Source organism: Tachypleus tridentatus, chromosome 13, assembly GCF_004210375.1.
Source record: "Tachypleus tridentatus isolate NWPU-2018 chromosome 13, ASM421037v1, whole genome shotgun sequence".
NCBI classification, from domain to species: Eukaryota; Metazoa; Arthropoda; class Merostomata; order Xiphosura; family Limulidae; genus Tachypleus; species Tachypleus tridentatus.
The window spans coordinates 270002839-270019970 of NC_134837.1; the positions used below are offsets into that span (position 1 = coordinate 270002839).

General features: G+C 31.4%; 1 protein-coding gene across 4 annotated transcripts in view; it reads left to right on the forward strand.

Annotated features, from left to right (window-relative positions):
* Positions 1–17132, forward strand: part of LOC143237182 (diacylglycerol lipase-beta-like) — a 53595-nt gene that overhangs the window by 17873 nt on the left and 18590 nt on the right. For all 4 annotated transcript variants that reach the window (XR_013019909.1, XM_076476159.1, XM_076476158.1 and 1 more), the window contains 4 exons: positions 568–661; positions 10175–10283; positions 11692–11869; positions 12047–12695. Coding sequence is in view for 3 of the 4 variants with exons in the window: in XM_076476159.1 (XP_076332274.1) it covers positions 568–661; positions 10175–10283; positions 11692–11869; positions 12047–12695 (1030 nt within the window). In the remaining variant the exon portion in view is untranslated. The remainder of the gene's footprint in view (positions 1–567; positions 662–10174; positions 10284–11691; positions 11870–12046; positions 12696–17132) is intronic.

Consider the following 17132-nt stretch of genomic DNA (forward strand, 5'->3'; position numbering starts at 1 on the left):
AGTAACCAAGTTATGAAAGTGTATTTTGTAGTGTGAGATGTATGACACTAATTATAGTAACCAAGTTATGAAAGTGTATTTTGTAGTGTGAGATGTATGACACTAATTATAGTAACCAAGTTATGAAAGTGTATTTTGTAGTGTGAGATGTATGACACTAATTATAGTAACCAAGTTATGAAAGTGTATTTTGTAGTGTGAGATGTATGACACTAATTATAGTAACCAAGTTATGAAAGTGTATTTTGTAGTGTGAGATGTATGACACTAATTATAGTAACCAAGTTATGAAAGTGTATTTTGTAGTGTGAGATGTATGACACTAATTATAGTAACCAAGTTATGAAAGTGTATTTTGTGGTGTTAGATGTATGACACTAATTATGTTAGGCATTTATTTTCTTTCATAATATATTTACTTGGTTGCTATTTTTGTTAATATAATGCTATATTTAAAATCATTTTGGCTGTATTTTCTAAATTCACTTCTAATGTTTTCATTAGACATAAAGCAATAATACTCTCATGTCAAGTACAATCATATTGTGCCTTGTCTGTTTTGTTTAGGATGAAACTCCTGTGTTGCTGTTGTGCTGGACTTGATGAAAATAGCCAACATGCGTATTCCGACATAGCTTCGTTGTTCGCTTCTTTATTTGAAGTAAGTATAATTCACATATTCTATGATATAAACTGTTTCTCTGTTTAATAATCTACTTTGAACTTACTAATACTTCATGTTTTAAATACATTTAGTTAATTAAACATAAACTATTTTATATATGTAAAAATGGCTTGTTTGGGTTGAGAAAATGTTTTATGCAGAAGAATGAACAAAGTTTCAAGGTTTACAAGTTGGTTTTCTTGACATCACTGATAAACTACTTTAATAGAATGATTATGTTTAAGGTACAAATTGGTTTTTAGATTTGATAAACTTTGTTGCTAACCTTAAATATGAAATATACACTTTTAGAAAGTGTATATGCATCCATATGTTTACAGTTTCTTCTTATTACATGTATATGTTTACAGTTCATTGTAGTTACATTATATACTCTTTCTTCTTATTACATGTATACATACTTGTATGTTTACAGTTCATTGTAGTTACATTATATACTCTTTCTTCTTATTACATGTATACATACTTGTATGTTTACAGTTTATTCTCGTTACATTATATACTCTTTCCTCTTATTACATGTATACATATCTGTATGTTTACAGTTCATTGTAGTTACATTATATACTCTTTCTTCTTATTACATGTATACATACCTGTATGTTTACAGTTCATTGTAGTTACATTATATACTCTTTCTTCTTATTACATGTATACATACTTGTATGTTTACAGTTTATTCTCGTTACATTATATACTCTTTCTTCTTGTTACATGTATACCTATGTTTACAGTTTCTCCTTGCTTTATGTGATTATTGTATGGTTTCTGATTACTACTCTTTGACACCTGCAAAGGCTATATTGACCTTTCTTCCTGTTTGTAAACAAGCAACTCTTGCAACATGTGACGAAAGATAATTTTATTTTACATTTACTAATACTTGAAGCATCTGCACACACTCACTAAGGTTCTTTTTGTTTGTTTGTTATTCAGGTGTGAGGTACATGTTAATAAAAACCTCTTTAGGTATATAACCAAACCATTTTTTGTAATGTGTTAGGTTCTCTATCCATCTGCTTATTTTATTAGGAGCTATACATTCTTTCAGAGCAGTTAGTTTACATGAAGTGTTAGGTGATTTATACAGGGCAAAGTAACTGAGATATGGGGAAAGAAAAAGACAGATTCAGCATACAAAAGAGGCAGCATACCAAAACAGTTTCATTGTTGGGTTGCTTTAAGACAGGGGTGGGGAACTCCATGGCCACTGGCCACATGTGGTCAGCTCAAGTTTTGAAATCAACTTTTTCCATCATTTATTTTTTATTGCAAATTTGGTAATCAGCAACTACACTGCCTCTCGTCATCGCTAATGTCGTGTGCTTCATCACTACCACAGACATTGCCCATTTTGTGATATCAGTCTGGTTTAGATGTTTGCAATTGGGTTTACATTGTTTTTCATGCACTTGCAAACATATTTTTATTGTATAACTTACAAGTGTTTAAATATATTTTTAATCCCATAATATGGATAAGTGTATAATTAGAAAACAAAACAATCCAGATGATGGTGAACACTTAGAAAATAAAGATAATTTAATTAATTATGGCATTACTGACAAAAAGAAAATGACGTATGACTGGAGAAACATGAATTTAATGAAGTTAGAGTTAAAATTTGTAGTTATTGATGTAAATATGTCAGTATGTGTTTTGTGTAACAAAGTTTTTTAGAAATGATAAAGTATACAACCTTAAGCAACAATTTAACAATATGATATAAAACTTCCAGTTGATAGCAAAAATCGTGTGAATGAAATTAACCGTCTGAAAGCACAATTTCATGAACAAAAGGGAGGCCTAAAACAATTTTTATCATCAATAGAACTAGTTACATTAGCTACCTATAAAGTAGCTTGGATTCTAGCTCAAAAAAGAAATCATTTTCTGATGCTGAACTAGTAAAAAAAATTATTGTGGCCATTGAAACACTGTTGGAGAATTATGATTCAAAAATAAAAGATGATATATTCTTTAAAAAGTAAATCATTTGCAATTAAGTCGAAGAACAATTGTCCACAGAATGTTAGAGTTAGCGAAAGACAGAAAATCAGTTGCTTCAACAACTAAAAGACTGTTTGTATTTTTTTTTAGCACTAGATGAGTCAACAGATGTTAGTGACACTGCACAGTTGATATTTGGAGTTCAATATGTAACTTCAGATCTTCAAGTGAGGGAAGAACTGTTTGGCCTTTGTAGATTATGAGATCGAGCATGTAGAAAAAACGTCTTTGAAAAATTTCTCAAAATGTCAAAATTAATCAATCTGTATTTTAAGAAACTGGTTTCTCTCACAACAGATGGTGCTCCCACCATGACTAGAGTGAAATTAGGATTTGCTTCTCTTTTGAAGCAGCATTTAATTGTAAATAATGTGAAGCCCACGCTGCCATCTTTCCATTGCAATTTGCATCAGGAAAATTTATGTGCTCAAATGTCTAAAAGTGATGAATTGAAACAATTGAGGGGCACGGTTGTAAAAATTGTGAATTAGAAGTGGAAGCCCTCTCATCCATGGACAGTTTGTTGAGTCTTTGAAGAAAAGTAGTGACTGTATTTTCGATAATCTTACTGATTTTGTAAATGTAAGATAGTTCAGTAGAGGAAAAGTCTTGGAATGATTTACTTTCTTATTTCCTCAAATAAAAGAGTATCTTGTTGAAAAAGGTAAGATTGAAAATTTCCCTGAAATTGAAACTTTGTCATGGCAGTGTGATTTGTACTTTCTGTGGGATATGATGGCTCACTTTAATAATTTGAATACGAAGCTTCAGGGAAGAGGTAAAATAATAAGTGAGCAATCGCAGTCTTTTCATGAATTTCAATTCACAGAGGAGGCTAAACCTCCTCTATCTTAATGTTGTTTTCATTAGCCACAGTATGTGGCCACTATAAAAAAATAACTTGTCCACCTCTGGTCTAAAATATTGGTCACTGAACTTTATATATAAATACACCCATCTCCAGTCACAGTGGTATAAACTTCTAAACTCAGTTAAAAAGAAGAAAAATGCCTTGACTTGTGTAAAGACATTGAACTAATAAGATTACAGGTGATACAGTCCAGTGAATCATACATTAATACAGTTGGTTGTAGGTGATACAGTCCAGTGAATCATACATTAATATGGTTGGTTGTAGGTGATACAGTCCAGTGAATCATACATTAATATGGTTGGTTGAAGGTGATACAGTCCAGTGAATCATACATTAATTAGTTGGTTGAAGGTGATGCGATCCAGTGAATCATACGTTAATACTGTTGGTTGTAGGTGATACAGTCCAATGAATTGTGAACTGATAGAGCTGGTTGATGGTGACACAGTCCATCATATGATAGATGTTATTTGTGTGAAAGATTGTACAGCTGGTTATTAGGTATAGGTACTTGTAAGTTTCTTCACCACATTGTATGGTTGATGTTGTTTGGTATTATTATTAGGTATAGGTACCAGAATAGTATGTTTGTGTGTGTATTTATAAAACTTTCATATCGAGATAGAGAAAAGCACCTGGTTGGTTTTGTAATGAGCAGAAGTAAGATGAATTACAGTTCTATTTTTATCCATGCATGTAAACATACACATGTACCTATAAATGTAGACGTATATAAATACATAGATATAAACACATATACATATAAACATACACACATATACATATAAACATACACACATATAAACATAGACATGCATGTAAACACGTATATATGAACATACATGTATATAAATATACACTTATCTAAACATACACCTACATATAAAAATACATGCATATAAACATACACATACCTATAAATGTACGTGTACATAAATGTACATGTATATAAACATATACATACCTATAAACATACACATACATATCAATGTGTATATCTGTGATAATGGCTTTTGAATCTGGAATAATTATTATAAAACAATTCTATATTAAGATGAGTGAAACAAAGTTATCATTTCCAGATATTTTAGTTAAAGTTAAAGACAATGGAGAATTTATTTCAGGTATTTATTATAGATGTACCAATTAATATGGAAGTTTAGGTTCTTTTAATAATCACTTAGAGCACAGTATCTTTAGTTCAAAGGATTTAAACTTTGGTTTGTGAAGAAAAAGATAGAAAAGTGAGCCTCAAAGAACTACAAATATTTTTAAAAGAGGGTTATTATTTAGATAGAGAAATTGAATGAAGGCTCAACATAGTAAAAATTAATTCAAATGATAAATAATCTAAATAGGAAAAAGAACACTTCTTGTGTTCACATATGACTGACATGTTTGTTTTGATGATAAACATGTGGAGGAAGTTGTTATCCTAAAGAAAGTATTCAATAATGTTAATATAATCTTATCAAAGACATGCCTGAAAAAACCAGTACAAATTATTGAATACAAGAAAGACAAATTTTATAAGAAGTAATCTTGCCATGTATACGTCATGAAGAATAACACATTAAATAATGTGTATATCCTGTATTCCATAACGTGTTTTATTTTAAATAAATTAAACTGTTGATTGTGATTCAAAATTATTATACGTAACTTAATTTGTACAATATATTAAGAAATACATGTGGTGAAATATTAGAACTTAGTTACATAAACCCACATTTAAGCCCAACCCAAGCTACCTTTAATGTTACCAATTAATTTAAAAAAATATATAATAGGATGAGGATGAGTAGACATTTCTAAGGTTAATCATTTTTTTTGGTGATGAAATAAAAGAAATTAGAAAATTACGAAAAATTTTATTGAGGAAAATGTAATAATAAAACAGAGAGAGCTCTTAATAAAGTAATATTTTCCACCTATTTTAATTAAATGGTTTAAGGTACAATACATTAGTTACAAAGTGAAAACAAATAGAGAATAAGATATTTATCAACATATGTACTAAAGATTTAATGGATAATTGTAACTTCTTAATTTATTGTAAGTTTCAAGAATATATTTTAGCTTTTATGTGAGAATGATTTATATTTTATTGTATCAGTATATTTATATTTTTCTGATTTTAAACAGGAATTATTTAACTTGATGTAATTTTTTATACATTTAGAATTATTTTATATTTAAATTGTATTGTTTTGAACTGACGGTTAGTGAAACAGTGTTTTAAGGATTAGACAATGTTAGATAATTTTAAAAGTTGAAAGGAAGATAAAATTAATAATTAAATAAAATAAATAGATGAATGAAATGAATATATAGAATGTTTTAGAAATCTGATTCTAATTAATGCCAGTATGAGGTTTTTTTCAAATAAATAATTTAGGTTTATCTTTTTCTAATGCATGGATTACAAAAATAAAAGGTAAGATTCAAACAGACGTATAAACCTACTACGTCACATCAGAATTTGTTTCCTATACATGATTATTACGTCTTTTTCTTAACTTTGGAGAGCAGATACTGAAGGGTTATGTGGAACATTGTGGGCTTGAGTACCCACATCTTGCTCTCCTAATTTTGTTTTATTTTTTGTTTTTATTATTTACTTTCATGAATTTTGTCTTGTGAGACAGGTGAACTGAGGTTAAGACTGACAGATAGTGTATCCCCACCAGAATGCAGGTCCTACTTTGCAGTCACTTCCAAAACCTTGTGTACATTTTATATCTCACGTTGTAGCCTATACCCTGGGGATCCTTCTGATTTGTGTAGTATTTTTTATTTTTTGGTGGGCTTGTTTTTGTTTATTATAAAATATCATGAGTGAAAGGTTTGTTATTTTTAACACAGTCCTTTGTTTTGATTTTGTTTCACTGCACTGTTCAGTATTAATCTTCTATACATATATTCAATGAATGTAATGTTTTGCTGACTATATCACACTTCTCCATTACATTGTTCAATCTTTATACAGTTAAGTGTCATTGTCTTAACTAATGGGCAAATTGTTGTGTAAACTGTAATTTAACCTAGTGAGCTGATTTTAATAATTATATTTCTGCTTATGTTATAAAATGTAATAAAAAATGATGTCTCACACATCCTGTTCTAAACACTTTTCATCCTATTACTTATACAAATTAAATCTGGTAAATAAGTAATGCAGAATATCTGTGAACTTATACTAAATGTAATATGGAACATGTGGTACAAACTTCAAAATTAAATATATATATAAACTGGCATAGATCTTAAGTGAAAAACAATTTATGACTCTCATAGAATTAAAAATATTTAGAATTCATCCTTTTACATCTATTAAGATAACTATATTAGAAATTCTTAATGAAGATACCAATAGACTTCAACAAGGACTTCAATATTTTGAAATTAGGAATGTTATATCCGTATGAATTAAACCAATATTTTAATAACTCTACTGCTTTGACTTTGAGTAATAATTACTGTTTTACTCATTTCTTCTTTATATGACTTTTTTTCAAAATTTAACAAAATAAAAGGTAAAAGAAAAAATAAATTGAGTTAATTTTGTTTTTACTTTGTAGTAATTTAGATAGTTTTTCTAGTATTATTGCATGTAAATTATTTTTAAAAATGTTTATCAACATAATCTTTTAAAATAGCAAATTAATTAATATAATAAATTTTTTTTAATTTTTGAAATGATCATACAAAGCACTTATGTATAGACATAAAGTATTGATTAAAATTTGTTTATGTAGTTTTGAAAATGAGAGATTAAATTAAAACTTAATATTTTGTAGTTACTTTAAATGTAAAATATTTGATGACTTTGAGATTTATGCAGCAGTCAGTTCATTATTAAATTTAAAAAATATAAGTATTACAAGTAAGAAACGCACAATTTTAATACTAGAAAATAATCAATAATCAATATCTGAGGAACAAATAAAGAATATTCAAACATTTTATTTTATTGTACACAACAATTACATTAAATTGTTTAATTTTTCTAATGAATTCATTAGGTTCTGTTAACCTTCTGTAAAAAAAACAAAAATCTTAGCTCAAAAACATAATATTAAGTTTCTGCATTTGTAATCATTATATTTTTTTAGTAACAAGGTTTTTAAACAAGTAATAGGAGTTCCAGTAGGAGCAAGCTATTCTAGTTTTGTAGCAAATACACTGCTGGCCAAAATCTTAAGGCCAATGAACATAAAGATAAAATATGCATTTTGTGTTGTTAGAGTCAACCACTTATTTGAGTAGAGCTTTGAGGGATGAAAATAAGAAAAGGGAAAATAAAAAACTATTTAGCATTTAATAGGGAAAATGTGAACATTATGAAATGAGCCTGAATACCAGCTGGTCAAAAGTTTAAGAACATACTGAAACAAAGCGTTAATTGGTAAACATGTAACGAAATTTAGTCATTTGTGTTCAAGCATTAGCATTGTCAACATCTCCTGTGTTACATTGGGTAAACACATGGCAAAAGCTCAAAAGTTGATAGAGTTTGAATGTGGCAGAATTATCGAGCTGCAAAAGCAAGGTGTCTCTCAATATGTCATTACTGGTGAGATTGGGTGTAGTTAAACTGCTGTTGCAAATTTCTTAAAAGACCCTGAGGAATACGGAACAAGAATTTCAAGTGGTCGACCCAAGAAAATTTCGCCAGCGTTGAGCAGGAGGATTCGACAGGTTGAACAGCAAGACACCAGCCAATTGTCAAACCAGATTAAGGCCCTTACGGACGCAGAATGCAGCTGAAGAACAATAAGATGGCATCTATGAGAGAATGGCTTTAAAAACCGTAAACGTATTCAAAGGCCATGCCTCCTTCTACACCACGAAACAGCTCGGTTAAACTTTGCTGAGAAGCACCAAACATGGGACGTAGAAAAGTAGATGAAGGTTTTGTTCTCGTATGGGAAAAAATTAACCTGGATGATTCAGATGGCATCCAACATTTCTGGCACGATAAGGATATCCCATCAGAGACACTTTCTACACGACACAGTGGAGGAGGTTCCACCATGATCTGAGGTGTTTTCTCCTTCCATGGAACAATGGAGCTTCAGGCTATACAGAGGCATCAAACAGCTACCTTGGCATGTTGATGAGAGCATCTTTATTGATTGAAGGCCCTCGCTTGTATGGAAATGACTGGATCTTTCAGCAGGACAACACTACAATCCACAATGCCCGCAGAACAAAGGACTTTTTCATGGCAAATAACGTAATTCTTTTGGACCATTCAGCGTGTTCGCCCAAACTGAACCCCATTGAAAATGTTTGGAGGTGGATGGCAAGGGAGGTCTGTAGAAATGGATGTCAATTCCAAACAGTGCATGATCTTTGTGAAGCCATCTTCACCACTTGGAGTAACATTCCAGCTAGCCTTCTACAAATGCTTATATCAACCATACCAAAGCGTATGTTTGAAGTTATTCGCAATGATGGCCATGCAACGCACTACTGAGACCTCTCGTTGGGCATTTCCTACCCTGTTTAGGACTTCTTTTTAGTATGGTCTTTTGACCAGCTAGTATTTAGGCTAATTTTATAATGTTCACATTTTCCCTATTAAATGCTAAAAAAGTTTTTTATTTTCCCTTTTCTTATTTTCATCTTTTGAAGCTCTACTCAAATAAGTGGTTGAGTCTAACAATGCAAAATGCATATTTTGTCTTTATGTTCATTGGCCTTAAGATATTGACCAGCAGTGTACGTATCTGTATTTTAATGAGAATAAGTTTATTTAAAAATACATATACCTGGACATTTTTGCTTTAACTTACAGATATATAGATGATTTAATTGGTATAAATGATATTATTTACGCAGTAGAATTAGAAATTAAAAATACTTTCTTTTATTATATATAGGTGCAGTATTTAGCTCTAGAAATGAAAATAATTGATAATAATATCAATCTAAATAATTTGAAGAAGGAAAATATTTTTCAATATATAGTTTACCCTGTTTTAATAATAATGTGTACCATACTCTTCTGTTGTAAACATTATAACTTCACAATTATTAATATTTGTTATTAATGTTGTTATTAAGTTTGACTACCAGATGGCAGTACTTTATTTCCTTTTCCTTATTATCATCTTTACTTTGGAAAGTGGTTGCCTTCCTTCAACTGTCTGCAAGCAGTGAAGGGTGCTGTCCTGTATTGCTTTATATTACAAACATAATAATTCACATCAGTATTTAGGTTTACGGTAACATTCCTGTATCTTTTTATATCCTTTTAACTCTTAAAAAATGGGGATATTGTAGAAAGCAGCATCAACTGATCATGGTTGATGTTTAAGGGTTAATGCCATTATGTATTGGTTTACGTTACAAACTTAATAATTCACACCAACATTTAGATTATATGGTAATCATTCTATATATGTTTTGTATTAGTTTATATTACAAACCTACTGGTTCACACCAACATTTAGATTATATGGTAATCATTCTATTATATATGTTTTGTATTAGTTTATATTACAAAGCTACTGGTTCACACCAACATTTAGATTATATATACATTATGTATATACTCAGTTAGTGAATTTATATAATATAAATGTTTTATATTCCAGGATGTTGACCTGGTGCCATCAGATATTGTTGTAGGACTTGTCCTTTTACATACGAAACAATTCCAAAAGTTACAGGCAGCGAGTTTAACACGTGATCAACCAAATACAGGTATCATAGTATTTTTTACACAGAACAGTTAAAGATGAAGAAGAAAAATAAATTGTTTTGTATATTTGATAATATTTATATGAAATATTCTGTGGATAAACTAGTTGTGGTTTAGGTTTACTCTATGTTTGTATCAAGTTAGTTTGATATTTATATTCTGTTATTAAAGGATATGTATGGTTAATAAGGGTGGAAATTTAATGAGTTATTTCAGGTTTTACAGGGAAAAGTTAGAGTCACCTAGGGTGGCAAATTAATGTAATATTTATAATTTGTTAGATGATATGTTGGTTCATCAAGGGTGTGGAGACCCATTATCTCTAGTGTACTCTACCTCTGTTTGTAGTACATCTCTCAGGAGTTGTTGTATTTCAGCTTGATAATAATGCACTGAATGCTTCCTTCATAAGTACAAAGACCTCAGGTGACAGTAGTTATTACATTACATCTGTGTGATTTAACGGATATATTAACTTCCACTTAGAACTTTTTTTTTAATTTAGTGTAATGAATGTTATTTAGAGGTGAAACTTAAACTCTTTTTACTAAACTTTAGAATAAACATATTAGATCAAATGTCATTACAGAAACTATCACCATTTAAAACTAATACAAATGATCAAATCTCATTACAGAAAACTTTATTACAATTGAAAACTAATTCAAACTTTTACAGTAAACGTATATGAAACCTCCATATTATTAACAACAAATCTTCAGAATAAACTTTATATGGAAACCTCCATATTATCAACAAGTCTTTACAATAAACTTTATATGGAAACCTCCATATTATCAACAAGTCTTTACAATAAACTTTATATGGAAACCTCCATATTATCAACAAGTCTTTACAATAAACTTTATATGGAAACCTCCATATTGTCAACAAGTCTTTACAATAAACTTTATATGGAAACCTTCATATTATCAACAAGTCTTTACAATAAAGTTTATATCGAAACCTCCATATTATCAACAAGTCTTTACAATAAACTTTATATGGAAACCTCCATATTATCAACAACAAATCTGTACAATAAACTTTGTATGGAAACCTCCATATTATCAACAACAAATCTGAACAATAAACTTTGTATGGAAACCTCCATATTATCAACAACAAATCTGTACAATAAACTTTGTATGGAAACCTCCATATTATCAACAACAAATCTGTACAATAAACTTTGTATGGAAACCTCCATATTATCAACAACAAATCTGAACAATAAACTTTATATGGAAACCTCCATATTATCAACTTCAAACATTTACAGAATAATTTATTGAAGGTTTTCATAATTAATATTCACTTTATTTTCAAAATTAGAATGATATTTAGGACTTTTTGGTACTAAGTTTTATTTTGTTTTTAGATTAACTTCTCCAAATTTCTCATACACAGATATTACAACTGGACCTTGCTCTTCAGTAATAACCAACACACCCACACAGGAGCAAGAGTGGATGACCATAGAGACTGCTTGTCATTTCATGAAGTTTGCAAGAGGCAGCTATGGCTGGCCAATGTTTATGTATTCCAACATTGGTACAGGTTTGTGCCAGCTCTGGACAGAAATCAAGTGAGTTTAGGATGTCATTAAAAACATGGTCATAACACAGCACTAATACATCAGTAAATCTTAGATTTAGATCAGTCTGGAGGTTTTTGTAAAGAATTTTAATTTACATTTATTATGTGAGTGAAAGTGTTTCAGATGGTTAAGATTAATATCTGTTTTCACATGTCCTCGTTTCAGTTGCTGCTTGTGTTGTCGAAGACGGCCAGACTTCGTTGTAGATGACAACTGTTGCCTGTGTCATGCAGCTGCACTAAAGAATATTACAGGGCTGAAAGACAGTGATTTGATATATGTGTCATTTCATAACCGTGTTTATGCTGTTCCATTTTATGTAGCAGTAGATCATGCCACATCTTCCATTGTTGTGGCTATTCGAGGAACACTCTCCTTAAGAGATGCTCTAACAGATCTGAATGCTGGGTGTGAATTTATGTTTCATCTAGAGAACTGTCCTAGTGGTTCTCTGTGTCACAGAGGAATATATCGTGCAGCTGTTTTTGTGAGAGATAAGCTTGAAGAAAGCAATGCTCTGAATGATGCTCTATCTCTGTATCAGAATTATTCTCTTGTCATCACAGGCCATAGTTTGGGAGCTGGAACAGCTTCGGTTCTTGCTATTTTACTGAAAGAGAAGTATCCAGGGGTTCATTGCTTTGCTTTCTCACCTCCAGGTGGACTTCTGAGTCCAGATTTAGCAAAGCAGTCAGAAGAGTTTATATTGTCAGTGATTTTAGGGGATGACTTTATTCCAAGACTCAGTATTCCTGCAATTGAAGAACTGAAAAGTGATCTGTTACAGTGTATATTGGAATGTGATCAACCAAAGGTAGAGTTTTTAATTGTGGGAAGATAATATTCCCATTTACAGAATTATATTAATTCATTAGTGCAGTTTATATTAAAAAATCTTAACTCCAGCCACTATTTGTCTAAAATAGTTCAAGTGCCCTCCATGTATTAAAAACTATTTTCCATTGTGAATTCAGACAAACAGTTTCTCACAAAGGTTTTAATATTTGTTCTCATACTGTCATATATTACAATCAGCACTCGCTAGATTTATTTTGAATAATCTATCTTTCTATAGATATGTATGTATGTGTGTATATATTATCTACTTATAGATATATGTATGTATGTGTATGTATATTATTTATCTATAGATATGTATGAATGTAAGTGTGTGTAAAACATACCTTTTCTCACACTTACAGGCTTCTTCCTTTGTCCATCTAAGTCCATCTGGTCTGAGTTTTTTCTTGCTTGAACAAGTCTTCCATATCCCACCCAGCTGATACACTTGTGACACTCTCGACCTGTGTCACTACTTCCTCTATACATAAGCACCTCATTCAGATAATGATGTCACTTTTTCTTAACAAATCATCACTGATGGGTTCTTCAATATTACAATCATGTGGAGATATTTATATCTATTATATAATGATAATAATAATCATAAAACAAAATTATTCCAGTTGCTAAACCAGTGCACAGTAAGAATTCCTGGATTACTATTTCTGGCTCAGAGGCAATTCAAGTCTCTCCTGTCTCACCTCTTGTGTGTAGCATTGCATAACAATTGGTAGGGTCACTCTGTGTTGAGATTGTCCAAGTGATGTCAGTAATTATTGTCTGTAGGGGCTTAGTGCAATAAATGTCTGGTAACCTTAATATCACGGATCCATGAGAACTATAGATCCTTAAGTCACTATTCTTCATTCAATTCACATTTATACCAATATTATCCACCCAACTATCCCACAGATCCTTGGGATTTAGAGCTTAGTTGTGAGACTGAGTTTGACTGAAAGTGTATTCATGCTGTTTCTTCTGAGGTTTTATTTCCATTAATTTATGAAAAATTTGTATCCATTCATTGATCTTTCATGTCTATATCAATGTCCAGTTTTCATAAGTTACTCATTTGTCACTGTGAGTTGACATTCTTTACTGGGATTGTGGATGTCCAAGTTTATTGTACTTCTGCACATTACCATAATGAAGGTCTTCCATCAGTATATGCATTTCTTCTACACAAGGGTCAGGTACTGCAGTTCTGAGTTCTTACCTTCAAACTCCCATCATCTTCACATGGGTTCTGCCATATTGTGAGTTTTTTCTCATTGTACTATTCCCTATACAGCTGGTTACTGCTGACAATATTTTATCAGTTGTGTAAGAACATTGCATGCTAATTCTATTTTCAGATAACAATGAAGGCAGACTTCTTTGTTAAGACCAAGACATCTATTCTTGCTCCAACTTAATATGTCATCATTGTGGGTGTTTTCATCTCTTATGAGAAATTGGGCATCTCATACCTTTGGGATGAAAGCACAAGAGATCCTTTTAACCCTGTCTTGACTGGCATGCTTCCCTGCACACGTGTTACAAAGTTTTAGAGACTTCATTCAATATTTTATTAACCCCCCTTTTGTTTGTGTTATACCAATTAGTATAACCAAATATCTTAGCTAATAAATGATACTTTAATAGAATAAAAGTTTTAAGTTCTTAATTTCATAAGGCAATTTTTTAAAAATACCTGAATTTCTCCTAGAGTGACACGTGACATTTCTCTAGGCATTTTCTATAATCTATTTTATTTAGCACTCCTTCAAACAGTAAGAAATGAAACACAAAATACACATTATAAAATCATCATTGCTAAGACAAACTATAGTTTTTTGGTTTTCTATATTGTTTGGTTACAGAGCTAACAAATAGAAAATCAGACCCCTCCTGTAGTTGTAGTAACCAAATCTGCCAGATTTACAAAGGAGTATGTATTTTTCATTACTACCGTCTGGTGTCCCTAACCTTGCTTTCACAGGAACCCATTCTGTGGCAGGTGAGCTTTTATCAAACTATTTCCACAATAGCAACAGCTAATTCAATATAAGTTGTACAGGTTGCAACAAGCTCTCTAGGAATAAGGTGTTCCATAAGTCCACCTAGAGTCTGACTGGATGGTATTACAGTACTATGCTGAAGAGCCACTCGTGGACTATTGTGAGTAAAGCATGAAGGGATCTTACCCATCCCTACCAATCATTCAGTTGAACAAATCAGGGTTAATATATTCCTCAGAACTTCCCAATGTGTATTACTCCCAAGATTCTACTAGTGTAAGTAGGGGGTCCTTAACACACCCAGTTTCCAGAGGATTTTCCTCCAGAGTGATAGAGTGAATTCCTCCACTCTTGGAGAAGAGGGCAAAGCCCTCCTTTGTCAGATCCCCCTGCTCCTAACATCCAGTGTACTCCCAGTATTTGATGCTATGCTGTAAAGTTGGTTTGAGAGTGGCCATTCTTTTTGATCAATATTGATTGGTTCAGTATGTTATTTATGAAAGAGGGTCCACAATCACCACATAATACAGAATGGTGCCATCCTAGATCCTTGGTTGAGCACATTTGTTGTACATCCTCTCCATAATTCCTTGGGCTTGAAGAATGCTGCTTTTCCACTGAGTTGGGGAGTGAGTATGGATGTTTTTAATTCCAAACCAGAGGAATTCTGCTCCTTTGGTTAAGTACAGCATAAATGAGCCCATCATTTCAACTTACGGGTGTTGGCTTCTTCAGGTGGAGGATAAAGTTTGTCCTGTTCAGTGTTTCTTATTGTGATTCCCTCACATGAATACATCATGTTGTAGCTACACTTTGGGATATGCATGCATGTGTGTGTGTATATATATGTAATGTAGGGGTCCATTTGCCATAGCTACCAACATAGGATATACATCTTTTACCTAGGTACATCTGATATTTTCTGTAAGGATAATGCCCCCATCAGCCTTATCAGTGTGAGGTTCCAGCTGTAAGTTTGAGGTTTGTTTGAAGTTAACATTTTCTTAAATCACAAATTTACTTCCTTTAACATTTATCTCTTTTTTTCACACAATCTTACCCTTTCTCTTCACTAAGAGCCAGTGTTAGTGAATGAGACACTTGTATACAGTACCAAGATAGAGTGTACATTGGTGGAGAGGGTCATCAGATACATATCACTAAGGGCAGTTATGTGGGGTATAAAATAATAAAGTAAGAGAGAAAAAATCTGAAAAATGCTTAGACAGACAAAAGAAGAAACTGTGTCAGACAAGTAATAGATGTAAGTGTCAGTTGAACATTAGCTGTCTGGTAGTAACACTGAAATTGACTCAGTAGTTGGAGCACCAGAACCACAAGGGAAAGTCTCTCATTCAAATTGTAGTCCATTTGGAATATTTATGAATTCATAAATGTTTATTTATATTTGATCAGTGATAAAAGAAGTCTCTTTCAGTATTTGGAGAAAATCACAATATTATGTTAGTTTAAATTAGGGATTTGAAATATGTCTTAACATTGGATTTCAGAGACTGTAAGTCAAACTGGTTCAGTAGTTTTAGTGCTCTACTCTCATATTGAGTTCTCAGTTGAGTTAACTGTGTTTTTTTTTCACCATAATTAAATATATTTACAGCAAACACCATCACAATCTAGGAAAATGAAAACACTTATTCTTTAATCAAGGGTTGTGTTAACATTTCAACTAAACCATCCAAGTTTACTGAGATTTTGATTTCCATTAAATAAATTATAAAGTAATAACAGTAAAAATAGCTCAACATTTATTTTATAGATTGTGTAGGTAGTGTACATGTACAACAGTCTTGGTTGTAAATGATCATCATTTATGTAAACAGGTAGTGTACATGTACAACAGTCTTGGTTGTATTTGATCTTCATCTGTGTAAACAGGTAGTGTACATGTACAACAGTCTTGGTTGTATTTGATCTTCATCTGTGTAAACAGGTAGTGTACATGTACAACAGTCTTGGTTGTATTTGATCTTCATCTGTGTAAACAGGTAGTGTACATGTACAACAGTCTTGGTTGTATTTGATCTTCATCTATGTAAACAGGTATTGGTATCAAGATATGTCTGTTGTATTAAGTTCAGATTGAATATACTAATGGAATGAAGGTTTATGTGTGAAGATATATGTTGTAAATTGTATTTCGGTTCTTAGTGTATTAGGTATCAATATATACATACTGTATGTTAGTGTATTAGGTATCAATATATACATACTGTATGTTGTTAGTGTATTAGGTATCAATATATACATACTATATGTTGTTAGTGTATTAGTTATCAATATATACATACCATGTTCTTTGTGTATTAGGTATCAATATATACATACTGTATGTTGTTAGTGTATTATGTATCAATATATACACACTATATGTTGTTAGTGTATTAGTT